The 16334-nt window shown below is 44.3% G+C and overlaps 1 protein-coding gene across 1 annotated transcript in view; it reads right to left on the bottom strand.

The window, feature by feature from the left end:
- LOC311227415 (dolichyl-diphosphooligosaccharide--protein glycosyltransferase subunit STT3B) overlaps nucleotides 1–16334 on the bottom strand; it is a 170032-nt gene that overhangs the window by 61956 nt on the left and 91742 nt on the right. Inside the window, exon 3 of the mRNA XM_084313049.1 lies at nucleotides 6235–6522. Coding sequence (XP_084169175.1) covers nucleotides 6235–6522 — 288 coding nt within the window. The remainder of the gene's footprint in view (nucleotides 1–6234; nucleotides 6523–16334) is intronic.

Here is a 16334-nt window from a genome sequence, read left to right as displayed (position 1 = left end):
CTGCCAGGTGAAAAGAAGCGGTGATTGGCTGGACGTGTGTCGGAGGAAGCACGTGGTAGCCTCCACTCTCCCAGATGATCTGACTGTGGGGGGTAAGTGCGCAGCGACCAGGAAGGGACTGGGAATTGGCATACGACTAACATTGGGATGGGAGAAAATCGGAGGAAAAATGGAGGGGGAAAAAGACCAAAGAGAAAAAAAAAATATTGAGTGCAACTGTGGTGGATTACATAATTCGGTGAGTTGGAACTATCTATGGGTTGGCGCGGGTCCCCACGGACATTTTAGCGTGTGGCACCTTCAGCTCCGGTAACGTAACGTTAGGAGGAGTTCATAACATCAACATGCAGTGGGACAGCGGTAATAGTCCCGGTTGGAGTTAGTAAAACACAGTTGTATGTTAGCCTTCTTGGATGTTGAATAAACGCCTATCATTGTCTTTAAACACCCCGCCTCTCAGACTCCCATTTCCTCCTCTGCTACAGTAGCTAGTAGTAGCTACGGTGACATTTCATTGACTGTACAGTATTAGCTTGCGGGCTGCGTCGGGCTACCATAGTTAAAACGTGCATTGTTTTGTTCAAACTGCTAACGCTATGGCAAGATGTGTGTATGCCTATGTAATGTTAATGGCTATGTTTTTAAAGTCGTAATGAAGATTGATTTATATTGTGCGTGCCATTTTTACACAAACTGACGACTAGCACCTGGCTGCAGCTGGACCCTATTTGGCTGCAGTGCTGCTGCTGCTGCCTGCAGCCAGTGCAGAACACCGGCTCCGCCAAATGATTTTTTTTTAATTTGCGAGTCATTTGAACCGTACGATACACAGACGCTCCATTACCGGATAAATATATATATATAATTAGTAAACTGTCGGGGGCATTAAGTGCCCCCCTTAACTGATTTTCGAGGGCATTTTGTCCATTTTCAAGGGCATTATGCCCCAAGCCCCCGTTAATTTCTAACCCTGGTATATGTATATTGAAATCTTTTGTTTTGAACACTTATTTACATACTTTACTTTCTATTTTATACTTATATTATACTATTTTATACCATCTTGTTATTTTATCTAGCACACTCTCAGGAGCAAAACAGAAAGAAGCATTTCATGCAAAAGTATTATGTATTTCTGTATGACAACTAATAAAGAAACTTGAAACTTTAAGTCCCAGCCACCTGGATGCTACAGGCCGGGGTTCCTACCTCAGATCAGTGACCGGGTTCAAAAAGGAAGCATATAGTCGGGTCCAAGCTGGTTTGAGACCAGCGATTTGTGTCGAGACAAACCGCAGACACACTCCCATGTGTGATTCGACACAGTCACACACCCAACACAAACCGAGCAGCAGGGGGGGCCTTTGGGAGTCGGACAAAAGGTCCCTTCTAGCGCCTGGCAGCACCGTCCCGAGCATGCGCTATGGGGTGACATGCAGCTGGTGAAGCGTGTCGGGACAGGGTCACGACTGTGTACCTGCACGTACACTCTTCCCTCAGCGCCATCGTGCCCTTGGGAGCGGGTTGAAGTGGAGGACACGGCCTCTGAGGCATATACAAACTGAACAAACAGCCTTCGAGCTACTATTACTTACGCAGAGAAGACTGGTGGCATACAGAGTGGGGATGGTCCTTTCTGAAGCAGCCTTGAAGAGGGACCGGGCTCAGACGAGCTGTTCTGAGCCATTATCTGTCAGCCTGTCTGAGATGGGCTTCTGACACAAGGCCATATTAACGAGGGGAGGTGATACTTTACGAGGCAGGCCGGCTGGCTGGCCGATGTCCCATCAAGGTCGTCATATCGGATAATGACGGGGGTGAGGAATGCGGATGAACGCTACATTTTGGTGAATTTGCAATGCAGCACTTTCGTCTGGCCACGTTGGTGCGTGTTCATTTGCATGTGGCTCGGAGGTGATGGGATGGGGGTGGGGGGGCAAGGTAGGGGTGGGGTGCAGCTGTTGAACCTTTTAACATGTAACGCATCCATTAGTCAGAGCGTGGCCAAGCACACACATATACGGACAGACAGAAAGAAAGACAGGAAGCAAGGTGGACAGACAGACAACCACGCACACTCAGGAAGGCTGCTGGCCATTAATGGAGAGATTGCCATTAATGTAATTAAAATAACAGGGCACGCCAAGGGTGAGCAGTGTGGAAAGAATATATATTATGTTAACTGTTGAGTTACTTCACCTTGAACACCATTCCATTTCAGCACAACTTTCTCTAACGAGCTGCCTGCTGATTTCAGGGTGGTAACCTTTACCCATCATCTGTGTAATTGCTTCTTCAACCAAGGTCTATTTTTGCAGATCTGGGATATAGGCTTGGGCGATATTGAAATGCCCTTACTGAGGATATTGCTTTAAGAAAAAAAAATAAAAACCCGGAGCAGAAGGTTTTTGTTTTCGGTAAAACACAGGCTGCTTGATTGACACATTGACTACAAAGCTACAGGCCCTTTTGGGAAATTTATATTTCTTGCTAAACTGCGCTGCTTAGAGCCTTCTGACGAAGAAGATCTTGGCATGTCGGAAAGAAATTAGCTTAGACTTGAATCTCGCTCTTCATAAGATCCATGCTGCATCAAATTCTCTGGTCCGTTCACGCATCTGCAGAGGCCAGTGAAAGTGAAAGTGCTGGGCTGTAGCTCACAGTAGAGCAGCTTCTTGGAGAGAGGAGGCTGTAGCTCACAGTAGAGCAGCTTCTTGGAGAGAGGAGGCTGTAGCTCACAGTAGAGCAGCTTCTTGGAGAGAGGAGGCTGTAGCTCACAGTAGAGCAGCTTCTTGGAGAGAGGAGGTTGTAGCTCACAGTAGAGTAGCTTCTTGGAGAGAGGAGGCTGTAGCTCACAGTAGAGCAGCTTCTTGGAGAGAGGAGGCTGTAGCTCACAGTAGAGCAGCTTCTTGGAGAGAGGAGGCACTCGCAAGCAGGGAGACGCTGGTGTGTAGGCTGCTGACAATGTTGAGAAATCCTTATATTTAATTCAATGCAAGAATGACTCTTATATAGACTACCAGAAGGAGGGATAAATCATATTCCCACTGGCGATAAAAATGAATGACGAGCGGTAGGGACATGAAAAGCAGAGGTAGGGACACACAATCCCCCCGGCAAATCTCATCCTGCATGGCATGTACTGTACCTCTCCCTCAGACCTGTCAAATTGACAGCATCTTGTTCACATTTAGAATCATGGCTTTGGTTTTACAAACATTTATGATGATCTGATGTTAGTTAGACTATTACCTTGTTTACTGCAATTACTGTTAGTATTTTCTCACATTCACCCGTCCTACTTTCCCTGCCATCATTTTCTTCCTAAAGTAGACTTTTATTTAGCCAGCCATGATAAAAATCTGCAAGGTTTATATTAAAAAAAAATAAAAAAACAATTTGAGTTAACGTTAGCAAACGTTCTTTTCGCTACGGTTGTTCTCCTTTAATTGAACTCCCTACACTGTCCAACATTAGCTAGCATGCCTCGGGAGCCAGGAATCTGGGTTTAGGTTCGAGGTTTAAATCTCTGTGGTGATAATCTAATAGCGAAGCTTCTTCAGCTTAGTTCCAGTCTTAAACCAAGCTACAAGAAACTCCATGGATTGCTTTGTTGGGTGTACTGCTCGTGTCTTTAATGGCGTAGCTGCCTCGTCCTTCAGACTGCCTAACGCTACTTCCAGTCAGATAGAGCTGCAGCGCCACACTGCATTAAGGTCAAAGAAACGGTGGTGGAGTTGTGTTATATAGCGTCACAGACAGTTACTACAGACATTGAGCATGTTTGGCCCGAGGCGGCCGCAGGGGGAAAACCCCGGACTGCCATTGAATAGCCGTTTCTGTACCGTTCTTGGTAAGCCCTAGTTTCTGTACCGTTCTTGGTAAGCCCTAGTTTCTGTAACGGAACGTAGACCAAATGCGGCCAAATTTTTATAGGATTCTATCACATTTTCATAACAATAGCACCCTGCGCCGTTTTCATTGAGGTTTCTTACAAATTAACGATGCTTTGTGTTGTCCTTTATATGCAGATTATCATTCAAATCTTAAATTGTACCATATGTCCCCCTTTAGACAACATATGTAACGCTACCAGCGCACTTAATTCGTTTACCATTCGCGGTCGCTATACCGAGGTCGCAGTAATAGTTTACGGCTGTTCAGATCACGTCGAAGAATATAGACACATCCCAGTGACCTGCGACCTGTGCTAACGCTCTTGGGAAATGCAGTGTTGCAGTTTTCAACATTTTCACCTTTTAATTTTAAACCAATGCTGCCATCTACTGACAACAGAAAGTGTTGTCTAATCGTCACCTTGAGAGCCACTTCCGTATTCAGCGTCGCCCCAAACCCATTCTAGAGATTCCCACTTTTTACTGGGAGTGGGGCGTGGCCGTATTTGGTCCCAGACAATAAGAGTGGCTGCGATTGGTCACTGTGACGTTACCGTTCTTGGTGCCCTGGACATTGTCGTGGTCAGCGGTATCCGGCAGTGACAAATTCATACCACACGTACTTGTTAGTCCATACTTGTTAGTCCATACTTGTTTAGTGCATTCCAACCTTCAATCAAAGAGTCGCTTGATGCCTCGCTCCCCGCTTTGCGTAATAGACCACAGCAACATGACTCACTATAGCAGGAACACACATTCTATGTGAACAGGGAGTTGTACATCAAAAGACTGGCAACCGAGTGTATATCAGATGTCAACTTGTTGAAGAGTTCGGACCGTCGACCATGTGACGGAAAGTTCATGGCATAAGAAAGAGAAAGTGCGCGCCGTGTTCAAGGGAGTTCCGACATTAATTCAGGAATGAAAGGTAAATAAAGCCGGTCAACCTTTAACCCGAAAACCTTTCCAACTACAGTCTTAAAAGGTCACAGGGATGTGAAGGCTTTACAGAGCAAGATGCTGTATCCTGGACAACGATTGGCTGGGATGAATGCCGCCCTTTGAAGATAAATAATTGAACAGGCCCAAGCAGACATTAGGAATAGTTCTACTCTTTAGACCGCATGCCAGCATTTCTGATAAAAGAATGCATCCATGAAATGAATGGAGGTGGAGAGGTGGGTGTAGTAGAAGCCTAGAACAACCTGGCCTGGGCTATAACTGATTCCGGTGTCCCATAATGTAATCACACTAAAAATAACATTAAGTTCCAAAAAGGTGGCTTGTATGGTTTGTGGCCTTGCATGCTCCCCCACAAAACTATTTAGCTCTCTTTCTTCCTTCTCCCCTTTCTGCCCAAAAAGAGACAGTCAGGCACTGTTTTGTGAAATAATCAAATCATATAGAGACAAAATGTACCAGAGGAGCGTAAAGGATGCCTGTCGTTTTATTGACGTGACGTTCTTACAGTAGCTGTCTCTTACACTCTCTCTCTCTCTCTCTCTCTCTCTCTCTCTCTCTCTCTACTACAAACTATCCAAACCAAATCAATGCCACTAAAGGGGTCCCAATTATGCCGTTTGGGTTTTTCCCTTTCCTTTAGTGTGTTATATAGCTGGAGGAGAGTTATTCTCTCAGACAGAAAACACTGCTCCTGGACTGCCTGAACCGCCTCGTTTGTAGTCAAGCCTTTTCTTCCTGAGATGCCTCGTTTGTAGGGCTGGGCGATTAATCGATTTTATCTATTAATTCAAACAAATGATTTAGGAAGATTTTCAAAAATGAAAATCGATTAAAAAATATAAATATTAAAAAAATATTTAAATGTATGTCACCTTTTATTTTACAAAAAGTGATGTTTGGTGAAAGTTAGATTTGCACTCTATTAATCCTAATAGGGTAATTCATTGTTGTTTGATTATCAAGAGGCACCTTTTATTTGTTTTAAGTGAAGTTTGGTGAAAAATAGCCCCTTACGTGACTGCGATCTGCAAGCCAGGGGCTTTTTGTATCCGCAGTCACTCTCAGCTATGCCGCTACCAGGCTCGTATTAAGCACCAAGCACTGCTTCTGAGCTGGGGGTGGGTCAAAAATATATCAGATATGAATTTCAAAGATACCCAGCATACAATATGGGTTTAACACAGCGAGGCGCTGGGGTCTGAAAGCTCGGAGTTGCTAATAAACAGTTTAAATCATTGTTACAAAATGATACGTGATGAAAGAGTAACATCGACTCTGATATTGGCCGAATGGAGAAACAGTGAGCGAGAGGCTGAGCCCTCTCTCTCTCTCTTAACTATTTGAGGATTAATTTCACAAGGTAGTAGGTACCTACCCAGAGGTAGTAGGTGAACTGCAAGGCGAAGATGGCAATGCCCTCGTTGTCGAAGGAGCCCGCCACGGAGCGGGAGATGTAGCCGGGGACGATGGCAATGAAGCAGGCCGCCAGCAGCCCTGCGCCCTGGTTCCACAGCTCCCGGGTCAACAGGAAGGTAGAGATGGAGGTCAGGCCACTGAAGACGGGCGCCAGGAACACGCACACGTCCCGGATGTGCACGGTGATGTGGAGCAGGTTGAGTATGTAGTGGATAAGACCCGCAGTGACCATCAACCCTGGATATACCTGGGGGTGGGGGAGAGAGGGGGAGGGAGAGAGAGAAAGGGACCTCTTTAACAAAAATCTATAAAACTGTAGGCCCCGACTTTATAGGCCCTTTTCACAGTGGCCATTTTGACATGTCATCGCAGGGTAAACACAGGTGTAATAAATAACATTGATTAGGCTTCTCTTCCCTTTAGGTGTGGCAGAGATGCAATGGATTAATGTTATTAATTACACCTGTGGTTAGTACCCTGCAATTACATGTCAAAATGGCCACTGTGAAAAGGGCCCATCGTGGGCTCAATAGCACTGCATTAGTGTGCAAGATCCCAAAAATCATGATGATTCTACTGAATTCCCATTAAATGTGATGCAGGAAATGACCTGTACGTGTGACCGAGGAGTGCACTGCACATTGAACGCACAGTGCAGGGATGCGATTCAACTGAACTAAATGGGGATATTCTAACCAAAACATGCCACAAGAACCTAGTATTGTTCCATTACTGTATGTGTATTTTACCCCAAAAACAAGTTCACTATCATAAACTAAGATTTATTTGATTGAAATTGGGTAAAATTTCCCAGATTTCCCCTGGAGTTTCCAATCAAATCCACTTTATTTATACAGCACATTTAAAAACAACAAAGTTGACCAAAGTGCTGTACAAGTCCCACAACATAAGATAAAACGATAAAAGCACACAATATGTTAGGGCTGGGCGATATAACGATAATTATCGCGATATATTTTAATAATCGATATCGGGGAAAAAATATATCGATAATTTTTTTTTTGTGACCTGCAACAGGGCAGTTTTAAAACCAGAGACAGTGGACAGATTTGTCTTTCTTGCAACTTAAAGTAATGGCTTTGCTTGTCCAAATGACAATACTGACCAAATTGAGATTTATTTTTCTCGTCTATTTATTTTGTTTGCCTTCTAATTTAAAATACAGTTTGAAACCGTCTGTACACAGTAGGCTAGGTGTGCTAGCAGAGCTAGACTCCAGTCACAAGTGGAGTTTTGGTTTGTCCACCAAAAAAGTACCAAAAGATAGAAAAGAAACTAGCAGAGCCAGAACTGTTCAACTCCACTGGAGCCACAGCCAGCAGAGAAGCCGGTGTACTTTCGCTTTCAAACCAGCTGCAGCCTGAGAACTGGAGTGTGAGGGGATGTAACACTAAAGATGGCGGCAACGACAAAGAATTGCTGCAAAATAAACATACATATGTTGTTAAATTTTTTTTTTAAATAATGTAATTTTATCACAATATCATTTTTGGCCATATCGCCCAGCCCTACAATATGTCACATGAAAAAAAAGGCAGGTCTCAAACTTTTTAAAAACCAAAGCAAATGAGTTTTGAGGCGTGATTTAAACACCTGCAGAGTAGGAGGTTGCCAACCATGCAATGGCAGCTCATTCCAGAGCTTTGGGGCTGCCACAGCGAAAGCACGGCCCCCCCTAAGCTTCAGCCTGGAGCAGGTCCGAGAGGTAGCCCGGTGCCAAGCCGTTCAGGCATTTAAAAGCAAACCGTAAAACCTTAAAATAAATCCTAAAACGCACAGGAAGCCAGTGGAGGGAAGCCAGCCAGTACAGGGGAAATGTGCTCTCGCGTACGTGTTCCAGTTAGCAGACGAGCAGCAGCGTTCTGGACTAACTGCAAGCGAGAGACTGACGCCAACATAATAAGCCATTGCAATAGTCAAGGCGAGAGGTCATAAAAGCATGGATAACAGTTTCAAAAACACTACGGGATTAAAAAAAGGTTCGACCTTGGACAGTTTCCTCCCCTTTGCAACCGAATTCACATCCGATTGTCACAACATTGGGGGGCACTGTAGATACTCTTCCTTCAGTCACCACTGGTATCACATGTAGATATATGTAGATGAGCTACGTCATGGCACGCAAACGATTTGAGTCGTTTCAGCCCTAGACAGATGCAACTTACCATCTGAAAGGGCCATTTCAATTCCCCATTAATATCCTGGTTGGATATAAATGATAAATAGCTGAGATTTTAATGACCAACCGCAACCACATTAAACAGCCCATAGAGCCACTGGAGCTGTTGGATCACAATCCGAGGAAAGGAGCCATGTCAAACATGTTCTCCGGCCCACCTCTTTGACACAGCACTAGAGTCAAGCTAATTGAATCCTGTCGTGGCTCAGGGCCAACACTCGGCAGTGCCAGGTAAGGTGATCTTCGACGGTAAGTTTAGGGGAGGGCTGTGTCTAAAGTGTGAATGATGCCCCTGGTGTGCGTGTGTCTGTGTGTGTGTGTGTGTGTTAGCCGCAGCCCTGACACTTTGGCTAGTCTCTGCTCCGCTGTGTTCATCGCATTTGTAATTAACCGCAGCCTGGGGGGGGGGGGGGGGGGTCTAAAAATCCATCACCCAGAAGTGGTATTGCACCTCTCCCATATATCCCCTAGATTGGGCCGAGCCCGACGGAACGCCGCTTTGAGTCCGTACAATCTAAAGCTCAATTTATACTTCTGCGGAAACGCAGCGGCTCTCTTTTCCTTGTGAAGAAACAGAATGAGGGGCTCGGACGTCCCCGAAGGTCCAACAGACTTTCAGCTTCAAGGAGCTCAGCAGCAGAGGACGGTAGATATGAGAAAGGCTTTTCACCTGAGCACTTCAAAACAGACCCAAAGAAAAACACTGGAGCACTCGTGGAGTGGGGTGACTTGACGTTTCCACAAGCGACTTCCTCAGAGTCGACTCAAGGGGCTTTGTCAGTGTATTTCGTTTAAAGTTGAAATTTTTTGAAATTGGAAACCTTGCAGTGTCCTTGTTGCCTAGAAACGAGGTGAATGTCTGCTTTCCTGGTGGCACGCCGTTATGAAAGACAAGTGCATGAGGTGACGCACAAGACCAAGGGTATACATTTGGCATAACCCCCGCTTCAAAGAAATAAATACATAAATACATAACATTTCTGAGAATGAGATGATAAGCCGTTTTTGAGCTGCGACCCGGGCCTCGGTCTCCAGAACAACAGACCTACGCTCCTGCTCTTCATCATATCTCACCACGCAGCTCAGAGCACCGGCCTGATGGATTAAGAAATTAACCCGAGGCCATTGTCCTCATGGCAACAAAGAGCGGTTTATTGGTCCGACAGTGCCCCATTGTTAAACGGTGTCACATTAATGCATCATTCATTTCTTATCCGTGGCTTTGGAGAAGGAGCAACTGTCAAGAGAGGAGGGAGGGTCGGACGGGAGGCTGAGGAAGGGGGGAGGACGGACGGGAACAGGAACGGGCTAAGCAGAAAGGTCACATTAACCGATATGGGCTCATCCGTCTTGAAAGCGGTGTGACCCGTCCAGGTGCTCAGAGACGTAACGTCATCGTGCACAATTAATGAGGACTGTCAGGATCATCCTCTGCAGGTAGAATAAAGGAGGAGATGGGAGTAGATGAGGAGGAGGACTGGAGCTATGAACAATGGAGTGTGTGTGTGTGTGTGGGCTGTAAAAGTGAGGAGGTGTCGGAGGTGGAGAGCGACAGAGTGCAGGTCAGTGTTCTTAGACATTTTCTTTATATAAATTAGGGCTGCAACGATTAGTCGACATAATCGACGACGTCGATCATAAAAACTCGTTGACGCCGAATTTTAGCGTCGATGCGTCATAATTTTTTTTTTTTGCACTACCTATCTTTGTGAAAGTGGCTTCTCAGCTCTGTGCAGCTGAAGATAAAGCAGAGGAACAGATTGAACATTGAGCATGACCTCAGAGTTGCTTTGTCTACCATCACCCCAGACTTTGAGACTCTTGTCAGGAGCAAACAACATCCCCAGTTATCCCATTAGTTCCCTGGGATGTTAAGCTAAGAAGTCTGCTAAGAAGGATATATTATTTATTATTATTATTTTATTTCATTGTGTTTTAGCCCTAGTTGCACTTTTGTTGCAACCCCAGTTATCCCATTAGTTCCCCCAAACTTACTGTCGGTCTGTTATGTTAAGCTAAGAAGTCTGCTAAGAGCCCGGAAAAGGAGCCGCGCCCACAGGAAGCAGAGATGGAGGGTGACAGAAATAATCGTTAGATTAGTAGACTAATCGAAAAAATAATCGGCAGATTAGTCGACTACCAAAATAATCGTTAGTTGCAGCCCCAATATAAATAAAACCCATTTTGTTCATTTTCGCATATCAGTGCCCACGTTCATCAAAAAAAGTGTTATCAATACATATTCGAGACAACATTATGAACTGACCGTGTCTGCACAGAGTCGAAGTACAGAGTAGCTTACGTTTCACTTGCACTTCTAGAGTAGATTGTAGTGAGACAAATTTCACCATCTGTGACTTATTTTTAAGGGCTTTCAGTGTTTCCCGTACCAACGGGACCCCCTGCACCTCATGAAAGCTTAAAAAAATAAAATAAATTGAAATATTTTATAAATGTATTTGTTTTTAATTATATATATATATTATATATTATTCTTTATTTATTAAAAATGATTCAAAGCGGTGGCGCGGCACGGTCTACGGAGACGCAAAAAAAAAGCTACCAAATCCATTCCGAGACAACAGAGCACACGGCATGCTCCGCAAGTCACTGAGTCTCAGTCTCTCTCTCTCTCTCTCTCTCTCTCCTTCAAGTAGCCAAACGTTACACTATAAAAACAAACTGGATAGTTGATTTAACGATATTCTAAAATCATTAAGTCTGCTTAATGACTTCATGACCTCCATAGACTTCAGATGGTCCAAAACTCAGCTGCTCGCCTCCTCACAAACACCCGTGACCACATCACTCTCTCCACTGGCTCCCAATTAAGCAACGTATCCAGTTCAAACTATCACACCTCAACTTCAAAGTGCTGCATAGCCTGCCTGCCTGCCCCCCCCCCCCCCACCCCCCTACCTGACTGACCTTCTCCCTTACCGCCCCACCGGTCCTCTTCCACCGCTTCAATGTCCCATCATCCAAACTCAAGTTTTGGTGATGGGGCCTTCTCACGCGCTGCACCCCGACTCTGGAACACCCTCCCTCTGACCATCAGAGACTGTCCCTCCCTCTCCACCTTCAAATCCTGTCTCAAAACCTACTTGTTGTCCCTAGCATTACCCTTCCCTACCCATACCCACCCTCCTCCAACCTGTCGCCCCCCTTTTCCCCTCCCCTCTCTGCTTCTCCTCCCCTACTGGCTCCTGTATTTTTGTTATCCGTTACTGTGGCTCTAATGTTCCTGTATATTCATATTGTTTCCAGTTTCCCTGTGGTTCTATGTTTTTGTTTTTGTTTTTTCTTTTTGCCCACTGTCAGCGACTTCGGGTTATTGAGAACCGCTTTATAAAATACATTTATTATTAAAAACCAGATGAGGTCAGAGGATTTTGATAGTATTTACTGAGGATGGCCAGATAATGTTGATATTTAAACTTAGACAATTATTATACAGAGAGAAGATTCAGCAAGTACAAACCGCTGCTGACTGACAAAAGAGAATCCCTCTGAGGAAAACACAAAGGCCTAAGCATCATGTGTCACAATGGTTTGTTTGTTTGTTTGTTTGTTTATTTACACATAAAAACAATTACATATATAATACAATATAATCCACAAGGGATGTGTAGGAGAATTGCCTAAAAACCCTCAAGGGGCTTGCATGTGGCATTCACCAGGAAGCAAAATTACATTATATCAAGATAAAATATAACCCCCCCCCCCCCCCCCCTCCAAACAAACAAACACACACAAGCAGGCCTACATAGACACCGAAGCAGGCACCCATGACATACGATTTCTGGTAGAGAAAACAATTAATGACAGGAAGAATATATAATAAAACGAAAATGCAATAACAAAATACAACAAGTATTGGTGATCTAGGAGATGAGATTTCAGTGCTCTTTTGAATTTCAGAAAAGAAAATTCCAAAATATGTGGAGGCAAAGAGTTCCACAACTTTGACCCTCGGTAGAGCAAACAAAACTGAGATTGGGAAGTGCGGGAAAAGGGTGGTCTAAGCAAACAGGAACTACGTGTGGGGTAATTATGAATTTGGTGATTGTGGGCAAACATGTCATGAAAAAAGGGGGAAGGGCTCCGTTTAAAGAACTATGCACAAATAAACCAGTCTGAAGATGATTCACTTGATAAACACTGAGTATACCTAACTTATGGAATAGAGGCTGAGAAGAATGACTTCGTTGAACACAGCTGATTATTTTTAGAGCTCGTTTCTGCAGACGGTATATGGGCTCAAGTTTGGTCTGATGAGTACTACCCCAAACTAAATTACAGTAATTGATATATGGGTAAACCATAGAGTAATATAACATTGTGGCAACCTCGGTGCTCAGCAAGTGACGTGTTTTTTTTCAAGAATACCAATACTCTTTCATTCATATCCGAAAACCGGAAAAGATAAAAATGGATAGTTACGGTGAGTTAATAAATTCACTCTGAAAATCTGCTCTGATAAACAGACTCTTCGGTCAGAGCGTCAAGTGTGCACTCTGAGCCAGAGTGTTGTATGCATAGATATCTATAGAACACTAGATAGCTTAAGGCGGAGTCACCAGCGTCACTGAACCGCCGCCATCTTGCTCCAGTCAGCCTTGAGTGAGAGTGAGTGAGCTGCACAGACAAAAATACTCATAACTCGCTGAAATATTGACGGATTTACAAACGGGTTGGTTTGCTATAAACATCAAAGATGTAGTTATGATACTGCATACTTATGAAAATTTAAGATGTTTTTTTTTTTACAAACCGCTTGAATCATAGCCACGTTAATAATGCTTGTAATAAACCAAACCGTTTGTAAATCCGTCAATATTTCAGCGAGTTATGAGTATTTTTGTCTGTGCAGCTCACTCACTCTCTCAAGGCTGACTGGAGCAAGATGGCGGCGGTTCAGTGACGTCGCTCTCCATTGGCCGGCAGCGCGGGCAAGCTATCTAGTGTTCTATATATATCTATGGTTGTATGTGCCTCCCTGTATTGTAAATAGTTCATATGTGTGTTGTCACTCACTACTGTATGTATAATTGTAAATAAGTTAATTTGTGTTGTAAACAAATATTGTTAATTACCTAATTTATGTGCAATCGTTTCATTTCAGCTCAGTGTAGAGAAATGCACCGATACTAACAACCGCCTTACTGCGCGCGTCTATGACGACACTTGACACCACGTACCCGTGACACGCACGCCCTGCGACAAAATAATCCTAGGGGAAAGTTAAACACTGGCTTTTTCTTAACATTGGAGCAATGCAGCACCAACTGTTGTTGTATGGTAGATGAGATTTTAACACTTTCAATGCCAACGACGAGATATCTCGTTTCTTTTTTTATTAGCGATTTTAATTCATATTTCATCAATCTAGTCTAACGTTAGTGCTGCAAACTCTCTCTGAGCTCCATTGGGAAAATACCACCCCCTATCGTCTCTCCCTGTGGTACTGCACCCATTTGGAATGGATTGAATGAAACGCATGGGGGGGGGGGGGAAATCCAGCTTCCTCATTTTACTTCTCGGGCAAGTCACCCGAGAGGATCAGATTCATTGCCGAGCCCCAGAACAGCGTGGAATACATATTTCCAGTACCCAGCGTTGGATCAATAAACGCGATCGATATTTGGAATGGTGATCAGGAATTGGAATAATCTTTTTGGAGAACATCTGATCTGAGGTAAGAAATCTATTTTACCAGTCTTAGGGCACACATTGATATCTCTGTGAAAAAAGCTCTGATTATCCTATGTGTGTGTGCGTGTGTGCTGATCAGGAAATGATAATCGATTTTTCAGCTCGCTTCTATAGCGTGCATAAGTACACATACTATCGATAATCTAGTGTTTATTTGAAAACGATTCATAAATAGGCAGAAAAATTACTTGTGTATTCCAGAATATTCCAGTAAAGGGCGATTATCACAGAATCTTTATATTTTCCTGAAAATTAGCGTTTTTCTAAATGGTATAAAACGGAAATGAACAGATTAAAAAACAATCCGTTTCGACAATGTTGACTGCAAACAAGTCATTGATAAGCGACGGCCAGATTAGACACATAGCCATAATTTAAGACATAGTTTATGCGTTTGCAAATATGAGAGCTCTATCGTTGAAGTGGGTGGTGGCATTCAAGGGGGGTAAGGCGCACCGCATGGCTGGCAATGAAAGTGTTAAGTGTGACAGATATGACTTGAATTTAAATATCATATGATGAGGGAACAATTTGATTTACGTGGGCACATTCACCCCTGTATATTTCCAGCATTGAGAGGGACTGTAGATGACTACAGAAACCTGAGTCTGCTCTTTCGGAAAAACAATACGGGGCCAAACTAAACTCCCTCATTCATAAGCTCTATATCAAGATCTGGGGGGTGTGAAATTATTATTGCTGCTGAAACAGACTGTGTGGGCCGTTGATCAACGAGCTCAAAGACTTGCACTCCCCCCGGCGTGATTTAAAAGCACAGGTCGACGTAATCATAGGGCTCTCTCACGCACTCATTCCACACAGCCATGTGGGAGTAAATTCTATTCAGACATTAACTTACTAGCCCTCTATAATCAGCTCCGCCACACCACACAGGTGTGATTCAGACGACTCGTCTACAAGAACGTACTGCATCACTCGGAATGAATGACCTTTTGATTAAAAGGTATCCGATGGAGTTTTCGACCGCTAGCGGATAAAACTGGCACTTGCAGAGCGCAGTGGGAGAAGAGGGGTCCCTGAAATTGTGCAATAGGTGTTCGTCCTCAGCTGTACGCGAGGACAGCACAGACACGTGGGCGACATAGAACACAAACAGATTGCACTTCAAATTGATTGGTCTATACGATCTCCCTTGAAGTGTGTGAATTGGAGGACGTCGGACTCGCTGGGAGAGATGACATGCTCTACTGGGGCCAGCCTACCCAGGATGCCTTGCGGTCCACCAAAGAGCGAGCACCTGTCGGGATGCTTTTTAACACAGGCGACCTACGGTCATAGACCCTCTTAGTGATTGTACTAGACACTTGGCTAATAACAATGAGCTACCATTAACACTTTAAGTGCCAGAAAACGCTTTCCAGCGTCCTTCCCGGCCATGCTCAAGTTGCCGAAGACGCTTTACAGCGTCTTTGATATCAATATTTCAAAAATCTGTGATCGGATTCATATTTCCCCTCCGCTGGCCTGAGATCCACCAGGAGGACCCACTGAGCTCTCTGGCGGTTCAGGAGCGCCATCTGGTGGCCGATCGGCGCAATCGCCAAACAGGAAGTGCTGTGGAGGTTGTGCTGTTCGGCCATATTACTTCCGGGCACTCGGTTTGTCTCCCGGCACTCTGGCTCGTCACAATACATAGCGATCCATTGCCAATAACTCGATAAACAACATGATTTGGACGTATATACCATTATACAACCTGGAAATGGACCGGGTAAATCGACATCCCATAATGGTCAAATGTCTACTCTACGATGATCGCCCAACGGCGCGAGGACACTGGGGTGAGTTTTAGCGTGTAGTATTACCGTCTTCGATTCTAACTGCTATGATCAACATTTGACCCACATTAGATGATTGGTATAACGCTGCCCACGGAATTATAAACGGCCCCTCGCCCATCCGGTCAACATCAGATGACGTGTAGTAACTTCTAGAAGTACGTCTAGTTGGAATTTTTTATATCGCGCCGATTGCCATCAAGCTGTATTGCATCATCAATATAATGCATTTGGGGCTATAGATCACGTTCTGGAGAAAGCTGCAGAAAGAGATGAAAACATACTTATACATTAGACCATACTTTAGTATGAATATGTGAATGAAAAAGTTTAACGTTGCTTCAC

Source organism: Notolepis coatsorum, assembly GCF_963971535.1.
Source record: "Notolepis coatsorum genome assembly, chromosome: 4".
In the NCBI taxonomy this organism is placed as follows: domain Eukaryota; kingdom Metazoa; phylum Chordata; class Actinopteri; order Aulopiformes; family Paralepididae; genus Notolepis; species Notolepis coatsorum.
The sequence above is the reverse complement of the archived record's forward strand: the minus strand, read 5'-3'. Positions and strand labels throughout refer to the sequence as shown.